General features: G+C 41.9%; 1 protein-coding gene across 38 annotated transcripts; it reads left to right on the plus strand.

Annotated features, from left to right (window-relative positions):
* Positions 1-372: 372 nt before the first annotated feature.
* On the plus strand, positions 373-24,773 carry FRS4 (FAR1-related sequence 4). 38 transcript variants are annotated; one of them, XM_090311603.1, is made up of 6 exons: positions 373-656; positions 812-3,137; positions 3,244-3,297; positions 12,318-12,359; positions 23,319-23,406; positions 24,325-24,773. In XM_090311603.1, exons 2-6 carry the CDS (start codon positions 984-986, stop codon positions 24,435-24,437), a joined length of 2,451 nt encoding a protein of 816 aa, XP_090167729.1. In that variant the 5' UTR covers positions 373-656; positions 812-983; the 3' UTR covers positions 24,438-24,773. The 38 variants fall into 38 exon arrangements, 24 of the variants coding, with proteins under 24 accessions (XP_090167729.1, XP_090167730.1, XP_090167728.1 ...); XM_090311604.1 differs by having other exon boundaries at positions 845-3,137; XM_090311602.1 differs by having other exon boundaries at positions 867-3,137.
* Positions 24,774-25,020: the final 247 nt, after the last annotated feature.

The raw sequence follows: 25,020 nt of genomic DNA on the forward strand, positions 1-25,020 counted from the left end.
ATTATTATTATTGTAAAACCAATTTTGATAAAAGTTAACTTTCAAAAAGTAATTTTAAGATTTATTGAAAGTATCCGACTAAGTTTGGAACCGAATCATGATATTAAAAGAAAGTAAAAAATAAAGAAATTAATTTTTCAAATTTTTTAAAATGTTACAAGAAGAATCTTAAAAGTCCAACATCTAAAATAAAATAAATATAAATGCTTAAGACCAACATGTATCAATGGCATAATTACTATGTTTTTAGGGTAATTTTTCAAATTAAAAGTCTACAATTTTTATCTAAATAAAAAAAAGAATATATATATATATATACACACAGCATGTTAAAGACTTCCATAAATTGTGTTAACTAACAATCATAAGTTGTAGAAACTGCAAAAAGACGAAGAGAAAAAGAAAAGGAAGAAAGATGAAAAGATAATAAAAATTTAAAAAAAAAAGACGTGCAAAATAGAGAAGAATGAATAGGGAAGAATGAAGGAAGCAAGGGGAAGAGGTGGTCCTTCGCCGCTTCGATTTGTGATTCTAGGTTTGATTTCTTTCCCTCCTTCATCTCTTCGTCCAAATCCGAATCCCCATCTCTCAGTTCCCTTCTTCTACTTCCTACAACTCTCCTTCTCTTCTCCACGGACCCATGGACACCGGAGCAGGTATTTCTCTCGATCCATTTGCATTCTTTGCATGTTTGCATCGCCTTTCTTTTTCCTTCTTCCGTGATTTGTATGCCCTCCTGGTTGATTCCCATGTGTAGAACGATTTCCAATTTAGTATCTTTTTATTCTGATTGTCTTTGTTTCTCTCATAGTCATCATCGAACTCACTCTTGTAAGTGCTGTAGTCAATGACATTTTTCTCTGAAGGTATGTCTCGTTTCCCCTCCCGCCATTAGGTGTCTTATCAATGGGAGGAGTGACGGTGATACCGAAATTCGTATCTTCTCCATTTATGGGAGGAGACCCTGACCCTGCACTAAATATATGGGACGTTGTATGAGAAATATTACCTCATCTCTGAGTGCCTTCAGAGGTGAAATTCGTGGTGGATTTCAAGTGGATTTGAATTTTCCTTCCTCAACAATGGATTCCAATGCGATCGTGGCCAATTCTTTGGTAGAGCCATGCCTTGGCATGGAATTTGAATCTCACGAAGATGCATATTCATTCTATAGAGACTACGCCAAGACTATGGGGTTTGGAACTTCCAAATTAAGCAGCCGTCGTTCTAGGGCATCCAAGGAATTTATTGATGCAAAGTTTTCATGCATGAGATATGGCAATAAGCAGCAGTCTGATGATGCTATCAACCCTCGACCTTCGCCAAAAATTGGTTGTAAAGCGAGCATGCACGTGAAGAGGAAACAGAATGGGAAGTGGTATGTTTATAGTTTTGTAAAAGATCATAATCACGAGCTTTTACCATCTCAAGTTCATCTTTTTAGAAGCCACCGAAATACTGATCCACTCAAGAACGATGTCAGAATACGGCGACGGAAGAATTTAGCTGCCATGTCAAAACTGTTCAGTGCTTATCAGAATGTTGATTGTTTAGAAAGCTTTGTGAGAAACCAACACGATAAGGGTCGCACTTTGGCTCTAGAATCAGGGGATGCACAACTTCTGCTTGAACTTTTTATGCATATGCAAGAAGAGAATCCAAAATTCTTTTATGCAGTTGATATGAATGAAGAGCACCAGTTGCGCAATGTGTTTTGGGTTGACGGCAAAGGTATGGAAGACTATGCACACTTTGGAGATGTGGTTTCATTTGACACCACGTATTTCACAAACAAGTATAAGCTTCCATTAGTCCTTTTTATAGGGGTGAACCATCATATTCAACATACTTTACTTGGTTGTGCACTGATTGCCGATGAGACAGTTTATACATTTCTGTGGTTAATGCAAACATGGTATATAGCAATGGGAGAACGAGCTCCAAAGGTGATACTCACGGACCAAAATACCTCTATTAAAGCAGTCATTGGGGCAGTTCTTCCTGGAACACGTCACTACTTTTGTCTGTGGTATATTTTGGAAAAGATTCCAAAAGAGCTCGAGTTTTTAAGCATGTGGCATGAGAATTTTATGGAGAAGTTCAAGAAGTGTGTTTTTAAGTCGTGGACTAAGGAAGAGTTTGAGAACAGGTGGCAGAAGTTGCTCGATAAATTTAATCTTAGAGAAGTTGAGTGGATGCAACATTTGTATGATGATCGTGGTTATTGGGTGCCTGCTTTTGCAAGAGATCTTTCTTTTGCTGGCTTATGCACATCTTCGCGCATGGAGAGTTTGAACTCTTCTTTCGACAAATATGTTCAGATTGAAACATCCTTGACGGAGTTTATAGAGCGATATAGAGACATTCTTGAGGAGCGATATGAGGAAGAAGCAAAGGCGAACTTTGATGCTTGGCACGAAACACCTGAGTTGAAGTCTCCATCCCCATTTGAGAAACAAATGTCACTAGTATATACTTACGAAATCTTTAAAAAATTTCAAATGGAGGTTTTGGGAGCTGCTGCATGCCATCTTAAGAAAGAAAGTGAAGATGAAACTATTACGATGTACAGTGTCAAAGACTTTGAAGATGGTCAGAATTATGTTGTTGAATGCAATCACTCAAATTCAGATATATATTGCTCCTGCCGTTCATTTGAATATAAAGGTTTTCTCTGTAGACATGCCATTATTGTCCTCCAAATGTCTGGCGTTTTCAGTATACCATCCAAATATATATTACAGCGTTGGACCAACACTGCTATGAGCAGGAATCCAATCAATGAAAAGTTGGATGAGGTGCAATGTAAGGTCCGTCGTTTTAATGATCTTTGTCGAAGAGCTATAATATTGGGAGAAGAAGGGTCTTTGTCTCAGGAGAGTTATGACATTGCACTTTCTGCGATTAATGAAGCTTTGAAACAATGTGCAACTGTGAGGAGTAGTTCTGCAGAAAGCGATGTGAGGTCTGACACCTCAGCAATTCTTGTTTTTGGTATTGAGGACAACCAATGCAGCAACAGCAACCTAGCTGTTGATAATGCGCCTGATCTTAAGGTGATTAATGCTAATAAAATTCCTAACTTGGCAGGGTCGAGCAATGAACCTGCAGTCAATGAAAACAGCAAAAATGGGAAGGTGATCATTGTATTTTTTATATGTTGATACAAATTGTCTTAGTTTTGATCCCTTTCTTACTTTATACTGGGGATTTATTTCAATTGGCTTTTCATATACATGCCAGGTATCTCAACCATTTGCTTCAAATGCTGGATCCCAGGATGATTTCAATCAAATGGTAAGCTGCAATGCTTTTAGAAGTTATTTTCGAACGCAGGTTTTGATTGTCATCAAGATTTTCTAAAAATAAAAATCATCTTAAATATTAGGTTTAAATCCTATTTTGGTCATTGAACTTTGAATCTTGTTCTATTTTGGTTCTTAAACTTTAAAAAACAGCCGTTATAGTCCTTGAACTTTTAAAAAGTATTTATTTTGGTCCCTACCATTAAGATTTTGTTAATTCTTTGATGAAATTGCATCTAGCATGGGTTGAGCAAAATGAAGGTGAAGTAAAATGCCAACAACCAACGTGCCAAAATACTGAACAACCAAAATCTTGAATACAAAATGACTTTTGAGTTCTCCTATAGAAAATTGCTTTACCACTTTATTCAAATTTGAAACCTAGATTTTTTTAGTGTGATTAACTTATTTGGCATCTTAGTCATCTAAAAATACAAGTCATCTCATTATTTTACTTGAGAGTTAATAGAATTTTATTAGCAAGGATGAAAGTAAGCACTTTTTAAAGGTTTAGAGACTAGAATAGACATTTTTAAAAGTTTAGAGAACAAAATAGAACAAGCTTCAAAGTTTAGGGACCAAAATAGGATTTAAACCTAAATATTATGTCTTGGTAGGCTTGGATTATAATATTATTGAACTGAAAGATTTTGATGCTCAGGCACGAAGTATGTTTAGAAAGAACACAGTCTGTAAGAGCAATCATGGATATTATTATGCTCGTTTACATGGATTGGAAATTTGGTTTTCTTGATGGAAGTTTTATATATTTATTTATTTATTTTTGTCAAGGGAGAAGATTAGCATGACTATGTTCAAGAATGATGTTAGGAACCAAGGTAGTCTGGGCTGTCTTTGTCCCACATTGGTTAGAATGGGATGACCAATGTGAAATCCGGATCTCAATTTCCCTACTTGAGCAGGTAATTAAGAAAATTAACTAAGTATAAGTTAAATCCTATGTTGAATAGAAGGAAAATTCTAAGTATTGAATGAATTTGTTGAGTAGCTTTGAGTTGAGCCATAACTAGTAAAAATTTGGCTAAATATGAAGTAAAAAAGAAACCATGCGTTTGGTGTTAGGAAGCATTAACGCATAAGGCTCTAATGAGGCTAAGTTGGTAGAGGTTATAAGAGATTAAGTATTAAAGCCAAGGACAACCATGCGTTGAGCTTGTGAGGTATGGACGCATGTTGGCCGAAGAGTTGGCATGAGGCACTGCCCAGGCGATGGCATGACAAAGGTTGCTCATGCGTTGGGATGATAAGAGACTGCGTGAGCGAGAGCGAGAGGGCTAGATAATGAGCGCAAGACGCTGGGCATTGAGATTGGGCATGCGTGCTGACTAGTATGCGCGAGCATGGGTGCTGGGTGTCACAATCGCTCTTTCAGAAGCTTCTCTTAGCGATTGTGCGACACTTGTTCTCGCTCACGAACAAGTCAGCCAACTCGAATACGGACTGCCGGTGGCACACCGAGTGCCTCTCGCAACCTCCACCCCCGTTTTAGGGAAAACGGTTTTAGAAAACGGGTTTGGAGAAAAGGTTTTCGTAAGAAGTTTTTGTGAGTGTGAATAAAGAAAGAAAGATTGTAGTAGACTAGAAAGCAATAAGCAACAACAACAACTTTATAGAGTACTACTCCGGGTATGAGGAAGTGATGGTTAGTCTTATCCCCATATAGTGCATTCTGAACAAAAAGCCAACTGGCGCCCTTGCATATGCAAAAGGGCGAGTGGTCACTTACAATGAAAATGTAAAGAAAGCAAGCTAACTAAGCTAATACAATACAAGATATGAAAGTATGCTAGAAGGGGTCGGATCGGGCATGTGGCCATGGGCAACAGGTTCTGGACAAGCATGACCGTGACATTCTCCCCCACTTAATTGGTTGACGTCCCCGTCAATCGACCTTGTTCAAAATCTGCGATGGCTTGAGCTGCATTCTTCAAATCTTCGGCCCGCTCCCAACTGATCTCTTCGTCTGGGAGATCCTTCCATTTCACTAAGAACTCTGTCAGTTCTCATCTGGGTCTTCCAATACGGCGCGTACGTTTATCCAGGATTTGTGCAACTTCTTTCTCAGCAGAACTCTTCATCGTGACTGGTGGGCGCCTTAGCATGTTTCTTTGTTCATCCTCGGGATCGGGATGATAGGGCTTCAAGATACTCACATGGATGACAGGATGAATCTTCATCCATGAGGGTAACTGAACCTTATATGAGGTTCTCCCGACCTTCTCAATTATCTCCACTGGACCTTCATATTTCCTTACTAGCCGTTGGTCTCTCTGGCCTCAAAAACGAAACTGTTCCGGTCGTAGCTTGATCAGGATCTTGTCCCCGGCTTGAAACTCGAGGGCCCTCCGCTTCTTATCAGCCCACTTTTTCATCCTTCTTGATGCTCTTTCTAGGTAGGCGCGAGCTATCTCAGAGGTTTTGCTCCACTCTTTAGTGAAGTTATGTGCCTGAGGACTTTTCCCTGCATAAGGGTGGTCCACCAAGTGTGGCATGAGTGGCTGTCTGCCGCACACCACTTCGAAGGGCGTTTTTCCGGTCGCGGAACTCTGTTGGCTATTGAAGCTGAACTGAGCCACATCTAACAACTGGACCCAGTTCTTCTGCCTAGCGTCGATAAAGTGACGCAGATATTCCTCGAGCATACTGTTGAAGCGTTCCGTCTGGTCGTCGGTTTGGGGATGATAGCTAGAGGAGATATTCAGTGTTGACCCCAATATTTTGAACAATTCTGTCCAGAATGTCCTAGTGAATCTTCCGTCCCGATCGTTAACAATGCTCGCAGGGACGCCCCATAATTTCACGATGTGTTTGAAGAACAGTTGGGCAGTCATCACGGCTGTGCACATTTTCGGTGTCGGGATGAAAGTGGCATATTTTGAGAACCGGTCGATGATAACAAGGATCGATTCGAACTCTCCCATCTTGGACAAATGGGTGATGAAGTCGAGAGACACGCTCTCCCATGGTCTAGAGGGCACAGGTAGGGGTTCCAGTAGACTCGCTAATTTCGCCCTTTCGACTTTGTCTTGTTGGCAGACAAGGCAAGTCTTGGTAAATTGCATGACATCATCTCGAAGGCTTGGCCAATAGTAGCCTTGTTTCAGAAGGGCATAAGTCCTCTACCAACCATTATGTCCTGCCCACGGTGTGTCGTGACACTCCTTCATCAGCGACCTTCGTAACTCCCCGGATCTGGGGATGTAGAGGCGATTGCCCTTGGTGTATAGTAGATCGTCTTCCACCCAAAACTGGCGTGTCTTCCCCTCTTTGGCCAACTGTATGATGGCCTGCACCGCTGTGTCGTTTGTCAAGTGAGTTTTGACAGTTTCTCGTACTGTTGCACTCAACGTACTTGCTTGTAGGCGGGCGAACATGCACAGGGCCGCATGTTCGCTCTTTCGGCTAAGAGCATCGGCCGCTTGGTTACTTTTCCCCGGTCTATGTTTGAATTGGAAGTCGAACTCCGCTAGACACTCCTGCCACCGTGCCTGTTTCGACGACAACTTCGGTTGGTTGAAGAAGTGACAAATGGAGTTGTTGTCGGTCTTGACCACGAACTTGGACCCCAAGAGATACTGTCTCCAGGTCCTCAAGCAGTGAACTACTGCTAACATCTCTTTCTCGGAGGCGGCATACCTCCGTTCGGCATCATTTAGTTTTCTACTCTCATACGCGATGGGGTGTCTGTTTTGGAGGAGGACACCGCCCAACGAGAAGTCAGAAGCATAGTCTCTACTTCAAATGGCATGGTCACGTCGGCAATTCCGAGGATCGGCCCCTCAATCATCACTTTCTTCAAGCCCTCAAAGGCGGCTTGACATTCAGGAGTCCAGCTCCATTGGCTATCTTTCTTCAACAGTTCGGTTAATGGCCCTGTTCTTCTCGAGAATCCTTCTACGAACCGCCTATAGTAGTTGGCTAGTCCGAGGAAGGATTGTAGTTCGGTCACGGATGATGGTACCCTCCAGTCTCTGATCGCGGCCACCTTGCCCTCTTCCATACCAATCTGACCACACTCAATCACGTGGCCGAGGAAATTTATGCGCTCTTGGGCAAAGGAGCACTTCTCTCTCTTTACATACAACTGATTTTTCCTCAGCTTTTCGAAGACTAGTTGGAGGTGATGTCGATGGTCCTCCAGCGAGGCACTATAGATCACAATGTCATCGAGATACACTACGACGAATTTGTCGAGGTATTCGTGAAACACTTGGTTCATTAAGGTACAGAAAGTTGCTGGAGCATTGGTGAGGCCAAAGGGCATCACGAGGAATTCGAAGGCTCCATATCTTGTGACACAGGTCGTCTTAGGTTCGTCTCCTTCAGCAATTCGGACCTGATAATATCCCGATCGTAGGTCCAACTTCGAGAAATACTTAGCGCCGTGAAGCCGATCAAATAAGTCAGTAATGATAGGAAGGGGATATTTGTTGCGGACTGTGAGCTTATTCAAGGCCCGATAGTCGATGCACAACCGGAGGCTTCCATCCTTCTTCTTCTGGAACAGTACTGTGGCTCCGTAAGGGGCCTTCACTGGTCTGATAAATCATGCATCTAACAATTCGTCTAACTGTTTTCGGAGTTTGGCCAATTTTGGTGGGACCATCCGATATGCATTCTTGGCAGGCGGCTTTGCCCCTGGTAACAACTCAATCTCATGGTCAATCCCCCTTCGTGGGGGTAAGGACTTGGGCAAGCTTTTAGGCATGACATCCCGATACTCTTCCAAGACAAATAGAACGTCTTGGGGGATCTCCTCTTCAGTGGATTCAACTGATTCTATCGGGATGGCCATGAACGTGGGTTCGTCGTGGGCCAGGCCTCTCTTCAATTGGAGGGCTGAGATCATTCTCACCCCATTTGGTTGCTTGGTACTGGCTTGAACTACGGTGGGTGTAGATCCGGTAACGACTAGACATTTGGCGAGGGGCATTGGTATGACTTTATGTTCAAGTAGGAACTCCATCCCCAATACCACGTCGAAATCATCCATCTTGACAATCACGAAGTCAACGAGGCCCTTCCAGTCTCCTAACTTCACCGGAGTTCTCTTCGCTATCCCCGTAATCGGTAGGGCTGCAGAATTCACAACTTTCATCTTCCCTGCATCTCTTTCCCAAGTCAAGTTTAGGTGGCGGGCTTCCGTTTCAGCCATGAAGTTATGGGTGGCCCCGGAGTCAACCATAGTGTTCTTGGCCGATCTTTGGTTGACCCAAGCGTCCACATACATGAGTCCTTTCTCTAGTGGCTCTGTCGCCTTTCCCATTTTCTTCTGGAGCGCAGATAAGAATTTCAATGCCCCCATCTTGGGATTCTCAATTTCTGCAGCTGGCTCGATTACCGTCTCTTCCAGTTCAGCCTTGTCTTCGAAGGTAGAGGCTAATGTGTCTTGAAAAGCATTAACGCGGTTCGATTTGGACATTCGCCCGCCCTGTGTGGCCCTCTACATATGAAACAAGATAGGGGGCGATTGTAATTGTTATGCTGTTGCGGCGGCCCCCGCCAGTTGTTTCCTGATCTCGGTTGAGATGATTTACGGTCTCCCCCTGTGTTCTTGTCTCCTCCCCCAGGTCTGGGAGGACTGGAACGGCTGTTTCTGTTTCCCCCATTTGAGGAAGTTGATTGCTTCCTCAGATCTTGCGAGTCAGTGCTAAGGTCGTATAGCCGTTCAGTTGCCACATAGGCAGAGGGGAGATCCTGTACTCTCTGTTCATATAGTTTTGATTTCGCCCACAGTTTCAGCCCTTCAACAAAGCAAAAGACCTTGTCTTTTTCAGACATATCTCGTATGTCCAACATGAGTCCTGCAAACTGTTTTACGTAGTCCCTGATGTTACCTGTTTGCTTCAGCTCTCGGAGTTTTCGTCGAGCCAAGATCTCGACATTTTCAGGGAAGAACTGCGAGCGAAGTTCTTGTTTCAATCTATCCCAAGTATCAATAGTGCATCGTCCTTCCTGTATGTCTGTAAATCGTGATCTCCACCACAGTTTTGCATCTTCAGCCAGATGCATCGTTGCTAGTGTGACTTTCGACTCTTCGGTCACTGGGTTCGTCGCCTTGAAGTATTGCTCAAGGTCGAAGATAAAATTTTCCAGGGCTTTCGCTTCTCGCACCCCACAGAAGGGTTTCGGTTCTGGGATTTTTATTCTGCTTACTGCCATTGCTCCCCCAGATGGGGCTTGGTTCTCTACCGCTCGGATGGTAAGATTCACCCTAGCACTCACATCCGCTATCTCGACTCTGACGACGTCAAGGGCCGACCGAAAGTCTTCAGACAAATCGGTTACCATCTGAAGTATTGCTTTTTGGGAGCCGTCTAGCTCTTCGACGTGCTCCTCTATGTGGGCAACAAAGCCCAATGAGCTATCGCCACGTTCAAAGCTGCCGGACCGTACTGTTTTGGTCTCGAGGGTCTCTACCCTCATCATCAATTCTCTGACGGGTAATTCGTCTAGGCGGCCCACTACCGCATCAATTCCATCGGCTTTCTCAGCAACTTCTTGTAGCCGAGTCTCTAGGAAACGGACATTATTCGGGACCTCTCTTAGGTAGAGCATTTGCTCTTCCATCTCTACCAACCTATCCACATGGGACTTGTTCAGGTTCTTCGTCGCTGACATGATCACTGATCTTCCCTCTGTGAGCCGACTTGGCTCTGATACCAACTGTCACAATCGTTCTTTCGGAAGCTTCTCTTAGCGATTGTGCGACACTTGTTCCCGCTCACGAACAAGTCAGTCAACTCGAATACGGACTGCCGGTGGCACACCGAGTGCCTCTCGTAACCTCCACCCCCGTTTTAGGGAAAACGGTTTTAGAAAACGGGTTTGGAGAAAAGGTTTTCGTAAGAAGTTTTGTGAGTGTGAATAAAGAAAGAAAGATTGTAGTAGACTAGAAAGCAATAAGCAACAACAACTTTATAGAGTACTACTCCGGGTATGAGGAAGTGATGGTTAGTCTTATCCCCATATAGTGCATTCTGAACAAAAAGCCAACTGGCGCCCTTGCATATGCAAAAGGGCGAGTGGTCACTTACAATGAAAATGTAAAGAAAGCAAGCTAACTAAGCTAATACAATACAAGATATGAAAGTATGCTAGAAGGGGGTTGGATCGGGCATGCGGCCATGGGCAACAGGCCCTGGACAAGCATGACCGTGACACTGGGTGTTGGAGCATGCACGCGGACGATTGCATAGTTGCTTGCGAGGCTGCATGATAGTGCTAAACGATGGGTGTGGGCGCTAGACAATAGACGCAAGCGCTAGGCGATAAGCGACAGCGAGAGCGCTAGGTGATGATCGACAGCGAGATCAGCTAGACGATAAGCGACAGTGAGAGCGCTAGGTGATGATCGACAGCGAGATCAGCTAGACGATAAGCTAATGCGATGGACGCAAAGCTAGACTATTGAGGCTGGGCGTGCGTTGAGGCAGCTAGACGATGAGTTATTCGATGAGCGCAAGAGTTACGCGATGAGCTAGACGATGCGTCAAGTCACGATGGGCGCATAGTGTAGTGTCTATGTGTTGATTGGGCTTGCGGTACACAAGGCTTGCGAGGTTAGATGCGTTGGTCTTGTGCAAGAGGCTATGGGCGTTGGCAAGTAACAAGGGCATGCTAGCGTTAGTCATAAGGTATGCGTTAGCAAGAGGCTAGGTGATGGTAAGATAAACCATGAGGCGTTGAATTGAGTAGCTTGACCCAAAGGTTGGTATGCGATGGTGATGTGCTATGCGCTAAGGACATCTAAGGGCATGTGGGCGCACATGACAAAGCTAGTAGCATGCGTTGGAAGATTGTGATGGTTATAGTCCTAGTTGAACGCATGTGCCAAGGGTAAGCCATGCGAGGAGAAAAAGGGTATGCGGCCAAGCAAGGACTTGCGATGCCTTGAGGTTAGTGTAGCACAAGTGATGCGTTGATAAGAGAGCTATGGGCTGGTAATGGCTAACCGAGAAGAGGTTAAGCCTAAGTAAGTAGGAGGTGGACAAATAGAGTTTCATGCAAAGGAGGTATGCATGAGGAAGACAACTCAAAAGTAGGAGGTGGATGCACCAAAAAGCATGCAAAATAGGAGTTATGTGTTGGACCATGTGTGGAAAGGACAACTAAAAAAGCTAAGTAGGAAGTGGCATGGAAGTAGGTTGTGGCAAAGCATGGTGAAGACACTCTAAAAGTTTCTAAGTAGGAGGTGTCATGCGTTGGAGGCCTTAAGAGATGAGGATCGGTTCCTAAAGCCTATAAATACCACCACAAAGTTTCTCTCCAGTTCATAACACAAATTCTCTTCCAAAGACATTAGAAAGAGTGTTTGAGAGCAGATTCAAAAGAAGTTTTGCGTTGATCATGGAGGGCATGTGTTGATAGCAAGACCATGAGTTGATCAAGTAGTTCATAACACAAATTCTCTTCAAAATATATATTTATAATATATAAAATAATTTATTTATATATATGTTTATAATGTATAGTGTTGGATTGGAACTCAATATTAAATATTCAAATTCTAACCCTAAGTCCAAGAAGCCAAGCCTAAACTTAAAAAACTTAAATAAAATCAAATTTTAATTAAAAAAATCCCTCGCGGGGAAGTGGGGAATGGGGCCCCGGGGGATGCCCCCCCGCCTCGGCCTGGGATGGTCCTCACGGGATGGGTCAGGGGATTGAGAGGTCTAGTTCCTAAGCTTGTGAGAAGAACCTCGTATGGGATGGTCAGAGAGCCGGCAGGCCTAGATTCTGAGCCCATAAGCGGGGATCTATATGCAATAGGGAATGCAGGAGAGTATGCGTTTATGATTAGTATCAGTTTAACTATCTACCGTGTGTAGGTAGAGTTGAGAACATACTCATTCAAGCCTGAGGTTTGAATGTTAACCTCGTAGTTGTGATATGCTTGTATTATTATGAGCTGAAAGAGACTCTAGAAGTTGTTTACCACTCACTGAGCTTCTTGAAGCTCATTCTTTTCTTTCATGTTTTTTTTCCCAGGTAGCAAAAGATGAGGAATTCCAGGGTACTGCTAAGGTCAAGGTTTGCCACGCCACAGCCACACTTCCGGTTTTGGAGTTGATGTAAACTTTGTAGTTAAGTCTGGGAGTTGTATAAACGTTATATTGTTTGTAATAAAGGAGTTTAGTCAAACAGTAGTTGTTTATATCCTTGACTTAAAGTTTTATGAGTGTAAAAAGGTTTAGATGGGCAGGTATCACAAAAGGGTGGTATCTGCTGTCCTCACGCCTCCTCTCGGGTTCTAGAGGCGGGGTTGGGAAGGGGTGTGACACCAATGTGGTATTTAAGTGGCTTGGCTCTCCCACCCCAATAGCCGGCTTTTAGGGTGTGGTTCTCCAAGGTGCTTAAGTACCTAACAATGGTATCAGAGCCAATTGTTGACGTTCCAGAGTGGAACTGGTAGAGGGTTCTGACTGGGTGTGGCCAAGTGAAGTACTGTTGGAGTAGCCATTGAGACATCTGCTATCCGAGGATGGATTGTTGTTAGGAACCAAGGTAGTATGGGTTCCCTTTGTCCCATATTGGTTGGAATGAGATGACCAATGTGATACTTAAGTGGCTTGGTTCTCGAGAAATTTGGGCCGATGACCTAATATTTCGGCCCATAATGCCAAATGACCCAGTCTTTTAAAAAACTGTCAATCGACCTTCTGCTAACGTCATGACGATATGAGATTACAAGAATTGCCCCTGATAATTGTCTCACTCTCGCTACATGGTTCTCGCTCTCGCTGTCTGTCTATCTTCCATCATGATGTGATTGTTTGACACTGTACGATTGTTTTGACAATTTTCACAAATTCATCTGTCTATAACTTAAAATCGTTAACACACAACAAACATGTAATGGTGAATTCTTTTCAGAGTTTTTGAACAGAGTTTTTGGGAACCAAACGGAGTTTTCAGAACAGGCTTTTCAGAACGAAACAAACTTTTCTTGAACGTGGTTTCATTGGTGTTTGTAGGAACGTGGTTTCAAAAAATGTATGTAAATAGCATAACGAAAGGGGTGTGGGAGAGAGCGACAACGAAAGGGGTGTGGCAAAGAGCGACAACGACCTAGGTGGAGAGAGAGAGCGAGAGGAGGGAGCGAGAGAGAGCGACAGTGAGAGGGGGAGGGAGCGACAACGAGAGCGAGAGAGAGCAACAGCGAGAGGCAACAACAAGAGTCACGAGAGCGAGAGCAATTGAGAGCGACAACCAGAGAGATCTATGTGTATTAGACGTATTTTTTTTTAAGCCCATCGCATCACTCCGTCGCACCAGTCCATTGCGATCAAAATGACGCAATCAAAAGGATAGAATGAAGTACGAAGTTGAAGAAGAGTTGATAGTCATATAAAGTAGTAAATATGTAGAAAGTAAAATAGATTTTGAAAGAAAACAAAAGCATATACTTCGTTCCTGATGAATGTATGCCGCTTATCATCACAGGGACTGAGTGTTTCTTCTCTAGTTTGGCTTACCCAAGTCAATGGAGGTTTTCTCATGCTGGAAATCCCCTCCATGATACAACTTTACTCTCTGTCCATTCACTTTAAATACGTTGGTCCCATCTTCCTTGGTCTATTCCACCGCTCCATGCTGGATTACTTCCTTGATTCTGAAAGGCCCGGACCAACGCGACTTCAGTTTTCCAGGAAAGAGACGCAGCCTGGAGTTGAACAACCATACCCTTTGACCTGCCTTGAGGTTTTTCTCACGAAGACGCTTATCATGCCATCGCTTGGTGCGTTCTTTGTAAATTTTGGAATTCTCATACGCTTGAAGTGAATTGACAACATATTCTCATACCTGGCGTCGCACCAAGTGTATTCCAAGCGTATGAGAATTCCAAAATTTACAAAGAACGCACCAAACGATGACATGATAAGCGTCTTTGTGAGAAAAACCTCAAGGCAGGTCAAAGGGTATTGCTGTTCAACTCTAGGCTGCGTCTCTTTCTTGGAAAACTGAAGTCGCGTTGGTCCGGGCCTTTCATAATCAAAGAAGTATTCTCGCATGGAGCGGTGGAATTGACCAACGCATTTAAAGTGAATGGACAGAGAGTAAAGTTGTATCATGGAAGAGATTTCCAGCGTGAGAAAATCTCCATTGACTTGGGTAAGCCAGAATAGAGAAGAAACACTTAGTCCTTGCGATGATAAGCGACATACATTCATCAGGGACGAAGTATATCTTTTTGTTTTCTTTCATAATTCATTTTACTTTATGCATATTTACTACTTTATATGACTATCAACTCTTTTTCAACATCGTACTTCATTCTATCCTTTTGATTGCGTCATTTTGATCGCAATGGACTGGTGCGACGAAGTGATGCGATGTGCTTAAAAAAGAAAAAAGCATGCGATCAGTTGAGCAGTTGGAAAAACCCAATTCTTTGCGATTACAATATCAGCCCATCGCAAGTAAGGAAATCGTACGTCTCCTCTAGAGACTAAAAAGACATCAAAAACTGTCACCTCATTTAATGTGGTGTCAGGTGATGATTAGGGTTTGCACAAATCCTCATCCCTTCTCCTTTCTCGTCTATTTAACCCCTCCTCTTCCATTATTCAAATGTTTCACCTTCATTGTTCTCAAAACTTTCGAGCCTTCTAACCTCCAACGAATTATCATATCCCTTTCTGACCATCATTCCCTTCAGATTCCGACAATCTCCTTTCCAAATGGCAAGCAACAAGGGTACCCCTACCTCAACCTATTCATCCAACCCAGGTTCCACATTCGAAGTTGTCTCATCGACGGCTTCGTTGCAGCCCATTGCCTTCCCAACCGCCCTACCACCCACATACGCGCCACCAGCTACGGTGGCTTTCGCCCATTCATTCGCTCCTACCATAATCGTCTCAACCCCTACCCTTTCGCAATCCTCCTCATCACACGACCAAAACCCTCAAGACCTCTCCACTGCTAGCAAGGTTAGACGAAGAGATGAACGTGAGGTTTATGGCGATATCCTTCAAACACTCAAACCACTCGAGCAACTTGATGAGGAAGTCATCAACCAACCGCACTCAAGCGATCGCAAACCTAAGAAAAGCAACCATTATGGTGTTGCAGCCTCATCTGCTGAGGCATTGGCCAAGGAGTTTCAGAAAAAAGCAAAGAAAGTATGTGAAGGTCTGGGAAATCTTCGGAAGGATGCGTTGCCACTCATCGTCGCAATTGAATTTCATCATGAGCTACGCGATAAGGAGTTAGAATGTCCGCCACCCCAACCTGAACAATCCTTGGACAGTATAGAGCGGGCCGCGATAGAATTTGAGCGAGAAATGCAAGAAGAAAGTGACAGGGAAAGGCGAGCTAGCCAAAAGAAAGGAAAGCGCACTAAGCGTCAGCCTTAAAGAACGTAAGCAAAAGAGACTAAGAAAAAAGGCGCTGGAAATAGTAAATGAATCTGTTCATACACAGTTCCGGTTACCTATAAAATTTATCTTTTACGAACTGAATAAGGATATTAGGGTCTGCATCCAGAACAAGATATACGTTAGGAGAGCGGAGTTCACAGTATATAATTGGTAAAGTACAAGGATTGTAAACTTATGTCACACTCAACCCATGAACTTAGTTCGGTCAACTCCTGGAAAAAGGACTTGGACAATGGTCAAAATGCATTTTCTCGAACCTCGTTGTCTGTATTCTTATCGACAAACCAGTTCATCATTTCTGTGAATATAGCACTTGGAACCTCATGCTCTAGGGAGTACTGGATCGTCGCTTTAAATCCTGCCATAGGTACCCTAGGGAGAGGGTACTTAGTATCCGGACAGTTCAAAGGAAGTTGAACTTCAATTTCTTTTTGTTTTGTTATTTTCTTCGTTGGTTTGTCGGAGATGTGTATTTATCAACAACCTTTCTCTTACATGTTGTTTTTCGACTTTCGACCATAACCTACAGAAATATAACAAAATGGTGAACATGTCAAATAATAAATATGAAGAAAGAGATTTTCGAATCACATAATGATCACACTTGTGAATCGTGATGTATGGTGTCAAAGTGTTTCTCAGAAGGTGGAACCTCATACTCTTCAGGCTGTACAGATGAATCGAGATGTACAGTGTCAGGCTGTACAGATGAGGTAGGTGACTTAGGTGCAGGTGGGGTAGGTGACCTAGGTAGAGGCGAGATGGGTGACATAGTGTCATTGTGACCTATTTGTGGAGTGGGGGACCTCGGCGCCTCAAACACCGTGGAACCCTTCATAGACTGTAATAGAGACAAAATGGTTGACAATTGTGCTTTGATGTCTATCGTGTCCGTCTTCAGCTTCGATATGACCATCTAAGCTCGATATTGAGCTATCAATACTCCGCAAGTACGAATATACCAAGAGGATCAACATTGGTTCCTGCTCTGCGGCCCGAAACCTCAGACTCAAAACGATCCTCCTCGGGGACAGAACGCTCCTCTTTAGGCTCAGGACGTACTAGCAAAAGAGTTGAAGACAGAATATTACAAAACCCTAATATATTACAAAGAGGTTGCAATGATGGGTAAGAACAAGCAAAAGAGTGTTGTCGATCGTACTCTTTTTGAAGATGTTGAAGACATAGACTATTACAATAGTCTTGATTGGGGTACAATTATTTGGCTGAGGACACTCGACGCCCTCTAAGACTACACTAAATGATAAGGTTGGTTTATATAAGGAGAAAGTGAGAGGAAATAAAAATTATGTTGTGAAGTACTCGCTCCGTAGATTTCCCCAAGCATTCCAGGTAGATGTTACTTAACTTAAATTTATCTTGGTTTAACATTAACATAGTTATAAATACGAGTTGTTTCATATTTAGGTGTGAACGTACGAGATTCTATCGTTGATAGCAGAGAACGTTGCCATTCGAAAGAGCAAGGTAGCTGTGCCTCGTATACTATGATGGTCATGCTCCCCCTCGGTGTCATTCAAAGTACTCGAGAGAGACGTTTTTGTGTCTCAAAATGTAAGCGTAATCTTGCCATAATATGTTTATTCGATTGTTAAATGTACATTAACCATCTTACTGGGTTGGATCCTTAATGCAGACAAAAGTCAAAGAGGGTCTTGTCATGTTCGATGCTAAAGAGTTTCGGGACACCCTAATTGATAGATGGGCTATAAGACAAGTACACTTCGGCATCGAGAGTTCAAGGAGCTCTAGTAGTTCATAGAGTGGCAGTAGTTTAGACGATAGTTTTGAAGTCGGGAAAGGTGATGAGCAGGAAAATTTAGAAGGTGGAGTGAGGGACGACGAATCTGATGCAGACATGAACATCCACCAGTCTACTTACACCCCCATTGAGGATATGTTTCGTGATGTGCTGTTGGATGACGTACATCCTAAGCCGGAGGAGGAGTGTTCTGTCCTCGAGGAGGATCATTCTGAGCTTGAGGTTTTTGGCCGCAGGGAGGGAACCATTGTTGATCCTCTTGTATATTCGTATCTACGGAGTATTGACAGCTCAATATCGAGCTTAGATGATTGTGGATCGAAGTTGGAGATGGACACGAGAGACATCAAAGCACAATTGTCAATCATTGTCTTTATTAGTCTATGAAGGGTTCCAAAGTTTTGAGGCAGCGAGGTCCCCCACTACATAGGCAGGCCACGATGTCATCATGTCACCCATACCGCCTCTACCTAGGTCACCTACCCCACCTGCACCTAGGTCACCTATCCCGCCTCTACCTAGGTCGTCTACTTCATCTCTACCTAGGTCGCCTACCCCACTTCTACCTACCTCACCTGTACAGCTTGACACTGTACATCTCGATTCATCTGTAAAGTCTGAGGAGTATGAGGTTCCACCTTCTGAAAAACACTTTGACACCATACATCTCGATTCACAGGTATGATCATTATGTGGTTAAAAAATCTCTTTCTTCATATTTGTTATTTGACATGTTCACCATTTTGTTATATTTCTATAGGTTATGGTCGAGAGTTGAAAAACAACACGTAAGAGAACGACTGTTGATAAATACACACCTCTAGTCGAACTAAAAAAGAAAATAACAAAACATAAGGAAATTGAGATTCAACTTACGACACGGTTTATCAACAGTATAGCGAGACATTTCCAGAGATGCCAACTTGAGTAAAGTTGTGTAAGTGATAGCAAGACATTACAAACTTGGGGATTACATTGAGTATTCATGAATAGATTAACTAGAAAAAGATATACATTTGAAATTGACAAGACTATGTACATTGAGGATTACAAGTGGCACATAGAAAATCACACTCGACCGATATTTGAATCTTTGGATTTAATTCAATAGGTCACCCAGATGTGAGCAGTTCACTGCAGTTTTGTCGATTATGCCCATAGTTCCCACAGCTAACACATTTTATTTGTCTGCGGTGTTCTTCTCTTGATGGTATTCTTCGTACTCTTCGTCGCTTGACTTATACCACTCTTCTAGGAGGTGCAATATGCTTTTCCACATATCCCGAAGGTCTCTTCCATTCAGATATGTGACCGAGTGGATTTACGGGTTCTGCATAAGCAACCATGAGGGAGTCAACGCTATAAAATAGATTGCACAGACCTCGGAGGGGGATGTTTCGTTCTCGCGCAGCCACAATTGCAAGCGAACATGAGATACCAAGTGAGTCAAATTTCTTGCATGTGCATTCCTTCGTATGGAGGTTCACAATACCGTCCAATCGATTGTCCCACACATGGATCCTATAACGATCAATCGGCTCAACTCGATATCGTTTGTCCTTGTCACACTCACTTGCTAATCGGTTTTTACAGTAGTCTGAGTGTGACGTCGTTCGAGATGTCCAATAATTTCTCCATTCATAAAACCATGACTGGATGAGGCCTCGAACATGTTCCAATAAGCACATTATGGGCAGCTGTTGATATTCTTTGGTCAATGAATTGAAATACTCTGCACTATTGAACGTCATGTTATCATATCTTTGTTCTGTTTGGTAAACACGCGCTTACCTTTCAAGACCAATATCCTCCAAATATTTTGATACAACACCATTTCGAAAAGTACGTAGTTGGTCTCAGTGTGATTGGAATTCTGACATGTGAAATGCCCTGGCTGCATTCTTGAACATCCCAACAATTGTACTGCCCTTAAAGTTGGAAAGAATATTTTTTTCTATGTGATATGTGCACAATTCATGAAGTGCTGTAGGAAAGACTGCACCCATTAAATCAGTTATAGTTTGTTTGAAGGTATCTGCTACTCGAATAACTGTAGTAATTCTAGAGCTAATACGTGCAACAAACCCCGACTTCTGGAAGGGATACATTTATTAGATAAAAGGTCGACGCGGGTTCTGTCCGTTGCTCTGATGAATGGTATTGCTAATAGATACCGCTCCATCGGACACAAACACCGAGTTAGGGGGTTTTCCAATGGCACACTTCAAATTCGACATAAACCACTTCCAAGCTCGATCAGTTTCATTGTCCACTATGACATATGTTAGTAGATATACTTGGTTGTTAACGACCATGAAAATGCCGACCAACATGGTCCCTTTATATTTTCCTTTCAAATGCGATCCATCAATAATTATCACAGACCAACAACTTGCAAACCTCTAATACAAGGCCCTAATGCTATAAATATGTACTTGAAATGCATATCATTTTCAAGTTCAATTTCAAACTTTGTACCTGGATTCTCCATTTTTAACGTTTCACCATATGCATGTAAAACAGCGTACGCCTCTTCTGAAGTACCTTTAGCGAGAGCATAAGCGGTTTTCTTTGCACGCTACGCCTTATTGTAACTTATGTTTACGCCGTACTTTTTCCTCACATCTTCAACGATGTGACGAGGTTTATAAACACGTCCTATTCCTGTAAACTTGTATTTGATTAGTTCACCAACTACTGCAGCCGTTGCTTATCTATGGTCATGATTTAAAATTCCAATAGAACATGTGTGTGACCACATATACTTTGTGATCTTAAATCTGTCACACCCTGGGATTTTCACTGCACGAAGGCTCCACTTACACTTATCCTCGATACATTTGACAGTAAACAAAAGTTTAGTTGACTTCCTTACATTATATTCAAAATTATTGTTTATGGACAAAATAGACAATCTCATTTTTAAGTCACTCTTACTCAAAAAATAGTTGACCAACTTCAACATCTATCTCAGATGAAGAGGTACCAGGTATGATCAATTCCCCTCTACGACATGAAGACATAGAATTCAATCCTATTGATCTCTTATTAACAGCCACTGCAGGTCTACGCACATCTGAAGGACCACAGTCTCTAGAATTCAATCTTGCTGATCTCTCATTATCAACCATGAAAGGATCACGCTCTTCCGAAGGACCACATTCCATAAAATTCAATCTTGTTGATCTCTCATTATCAACCACGAAAGGATCACGCTCCTCAAAAGGACCACAATCCATAAAATTCAATTCTATTGATCTCTCATTACTAACCACGAAAGGATCACACTCTTCTGAAGGACCACAATCCATTGAAGTAAGTCCTCCTAATCTCTCATTACCAAGCACTGGTCCGTTACATTGAATTTCTCTTTGGAAGTCCTATGCATGAATGCTGTCATTGTTTATTGATAATGTTGATGGTCGAGTATTCATAGACAATGGAATATCACCCTCTTCTTGATTAAGCTCACATGATATCTCGTATTGTTTATCTACCCCTGTACCATCATTACTCATATTCACATTTCCATCAGGGTTCGATTTTAGCGTTACATATAGCTGATCTCTACAAAGATCTTCCCGAAAAAGAAGGAAGCGAACATCACTGTCATTCTGTATGTACTGTGGAGGGGCTTCATAGTCAAGCTTATATTTAACTCTCGTAACAACATCAAACTCTGAGCAACTTACATTTGCAACCCTATAAATATGAGATTTAAGTTCTTCATACTTCAATGTAATAGGCACAATAATTCCTGTTAGCTCACCTCCAACATACAAATTTTGATTCTCATCCCAATCACTTCCGTATCGAATTAGTAGACACTTTTCCGTCATCCTAAAAAGCAAGAGAACATTTTTGATTAAGCAGATGAATATCGTCTAATACACATAAATCTCTCTCACTCTCAATTGCTCTCGCTGTCGCCTCTCGCTGTCGCTCTCTCTCGCTGTCGCTCTCTCTCGCTGTCGCTCTCTCTCGCTGTTGCTCCCTCTCTCTCTCCACCTAGGTCGTTGTCGCTCTCTCTCTCCATCTAGGTCGTTGTTGCTCTCTCTCTCCACCTAGGTCGCTGTCGTTGTTTCCCACACCCCTTTCGTTGTCATTCTGTCCCACGCCCCTTTCATTATGCTATTTACATATCTTTTTTGAGACCACGTTCCTACAAACACCAATGAAACCACATTCAAGAAAAGTCCATTCTATTATGAAAAACCTGTTCTGAAAACTCCGTTTGGTTTCGAAAAACTCTGTTCAAATGAAGTTTAGAATTTAAAGAATTCACCATTATATGTTTACTGTGTGTTAACGATTTTAAGTTGTAGACAGATGAATTCGTGAAAATTGTCAAATCAATCGTACAGTGACAAACAATCATATCATGATGGAAGATAGATAAACAGCGAGGGCGAGAACCATGTAGCGAGCGAGATAATTATTAAGGACAATTCTTGTAATCTCATACCTTCATGACGTCAGCAGAAGGTCAATTGACGGTTTTTTAAAAAATCGGGTCATTTGGCAATATGGGCCGAAATATTAGGTCATCGGTCCAAAATTTTCTTGGTTCTCCCACCCCAATAGCTGGCTTTTAGGGTGGTTCTTAAAGGTACTTTAGTACCTAACAGATGACTCGCACAACTTGAGAAAAAAAAGCATTGAAAGTGCCAATTTTGACTTTATTAGCTTAGACGTGTTAGAAAAATGATTAGGTTTAGGCTGTAGACCTGTGCGGAGGAAAATCTGCAAAATCTTGATATTACCTTACTTTTAATATGGAAAGTATTTGATTGACAATCAGGCTGCATGGGTTGCTTTTGTTCTATTTCTCCATTCATATATCCATTTTCCCATATGCTTCTGTTATATTGAAGAGTTGGTTTTCTCCTTTGGTTCAAGGTTGTACTATTTTTGTGGCATTGATGTAGTACTCTCGATAATCAGTACTAATACAAAAAAAAAAAAAAAAAAGTATTACCAAAAATCAGTACTCTATCGGTACAAATAAAATTTCCACTTGATTTCAATGAAGTTTAGCGTGACTTTGTGTTTCCTAGAAGAGAAAACGAGCTGAAGTTTATCATACCAACCGTATTTAATAGCTTATTAAACCATGTAGATATGGTAGACTGAAAGTGACTCATCTTGGAGATTTTTGTGCAGCCTCCTTTTTGGGAGAAGGGTAGGCTGTTGTGCTACATGGGCCTCTTCGCTATTCTGAAATATTTGGTTTGAGAGGTAAAAAGGTTGATTCAGGACAATGGATAAATCTGGGGAGAAATATGGTCTGGCACTTCTTTCAGTAACCTTTGGGTTCCTTTTGCACTTTGTTTACTGATTCTCTCCTCTTTCTTTGATACTCATCAGCTAGTCCTTTTTTTTTTTTTTTGGCAAAATTCTCTCTTTCGGTTGCACTTTTTGGTTGGTGTAGCCTTGTCTCTCCTTTTTATTCTTTAATCTATCTTATATTAGAAAAGTTTGATATTGACTGACATGAAAGGAAACAAACTTGAGACAAGGGAAGGAAATGCTAGACGGGCGTAACTGGCTTTTTAACAAATAGTTCTTATTGTTATGTGAGGAAACGCTAGACGGACATAACTGGCTCGAGAAAACAAGGGAGGAAAAAAATTCATCAAAAGATTAGATTTTAGATGTATAATTAACTTGCATCTGGCATGATTTCGCATGATAACGATGGTCCAACAACTAATATATTTATGCATTTGACCGACTCTGTTTTATTATTATGATTTGACATCGAAGACATATGGTATTGACTTGCATTTATGTGAGATTTCTTCATTTCCATTTTTGTGGCAGGAATTGAGTGATATGCGGCCAATCCAATTGCATGGAATATCACCAACGCAATTGCATAACATGGTACCAACACTGCTTCAGTTTCATAGTACGTCTTCTTCACATTTGCATGAGAATCGTCTTCCTCGTTGACGTGTGAAGGGAGACCTTTGTAAACATTTTCACCTTATAAACTCCCTGAGAATGTCCGCTAAACTATTTAACCGTCTAGGCTCTAGAGTATGTATGACCAGTTTTTGTCATCTATTTCGGCCAATTTCAACTTATGTAGCCTGTTCCTGAAAGTGAGCATTATTTGAGCAATTGCATTATTCTCTTCCTCATTATAATGATTCCCACTAAGACTAAGGTTGTGTTGCCTTCTTTCTGAGAAAATTGTTGCAGGATACTCAAAAGGTTGGTGGCTGTCTAGGGCTCGTTTAGTGCTACAGCTTTGCAGTGCAGTAATAATAGAAATGAAATCGAATGTTTTATTTTTTTGGAACTTGATGTAACCGGATCTATAATTTCTCACTTAAGTATTCTGTTCTTAAATGATGTACTTAATTAATAAGCTGCTATGTGTTTCCTCTTGTCCCAATAATTATTGTAGGAATTCGAACTTATGTTTACTAGTTATCTTATCTATCCGATGGGAGATCTGTCCAACATGTTCTTTCAAGATGATATATTTTCGAGGTTCCACCATTTTTGGGTTGGATTCAAATTACCATTTTTGGGTTGGATTCAAATTTTCTTTAGACCTTATGCACATTGAGTTTCATGAGCTATGATACCATATTATAAACTCAAGCTATGATATCATATTATATAAATATGTAAGTTTCATGAACTATGGTACCATATTATATAAGGCAGGTAAATTCCTTCCCTTAGAACCGTACTTGAGAGTTTCCTACCTCATACGGCTCAACAGTCAATTCTTTTGCTGTCCCATATTTTAAAAAATTTACCATATCTAATCTAATTGAATGAAATTTTTCACTATCTATGCATGTATTTTCAGCCTGGACTCTCGAATCTTTTGCTTCTCGGATAGTGGCGAACAATGCAGCTTGCGTTGCGGGAGATGCTCGCTTCTCGCCCGAAAGAACCGCTCAGCAGGAACCGCCATTCTAACCCTTCTCGGGGGATTCCATCCGCAAACGCAAAGTTTATGGCTGACTGATATGGCTCATCATCATTTAGCTATTGCTCCTGAGATTTACGGATTCGCAGGGGGCCTCAGGCCCTACTTAGTTGATCGAATTCATCATAAGAAAGTTTTTCTGTTGTGAACAAAGATATCTTTTTTTGTATCATTTCAAAAAAAGTTGCTACACTAGGTGGCTGAAGAAGAAACAATGATGGTATCTGGGGAAGTCTAAGTAAGTAAATGGTGGATATGCAAGCATGATAACTTATATGCTGTTCTATATCTCCATGAATGACGGAACTTTTGCTCGCATTGTATCATTTGGTCTACGTACCGGAACGGATAATATTCGTATGTGGTTACAAAATCGTGGTTGTCCTTGGTGGTTGAGAAAGGGGGTTTAGGAGAATTTGGAACGAGCAGCCACTGAAGTAAGGCTAAAGCAAAAAGAAGGAAAGGGATTTTGGGGGGATTAAGAAAAAAACACATAAGCTAATAAACTATATTAAATCAATAAAAACTAGCCTTTCAGTTAAAAATTTGTAGATGGTTTATTTTTCTGTTAGT

This window comes from Benincasa hispida, chromosome 3, assembly GCF_027475165.1.
Source record: "Benincasa hispida cultivar pf3 chromosome 3, pf3_genome.v1.1, whole genome shotgun sequence".
In the NCBI taxonomy this organism is placed as follows: Eukaryota; Viridiplantae; Streptophyta; class Magnoliopsida; order Cucurbitales; family Cucurbitaceae; genus Benincasa; species Benincasa hispida.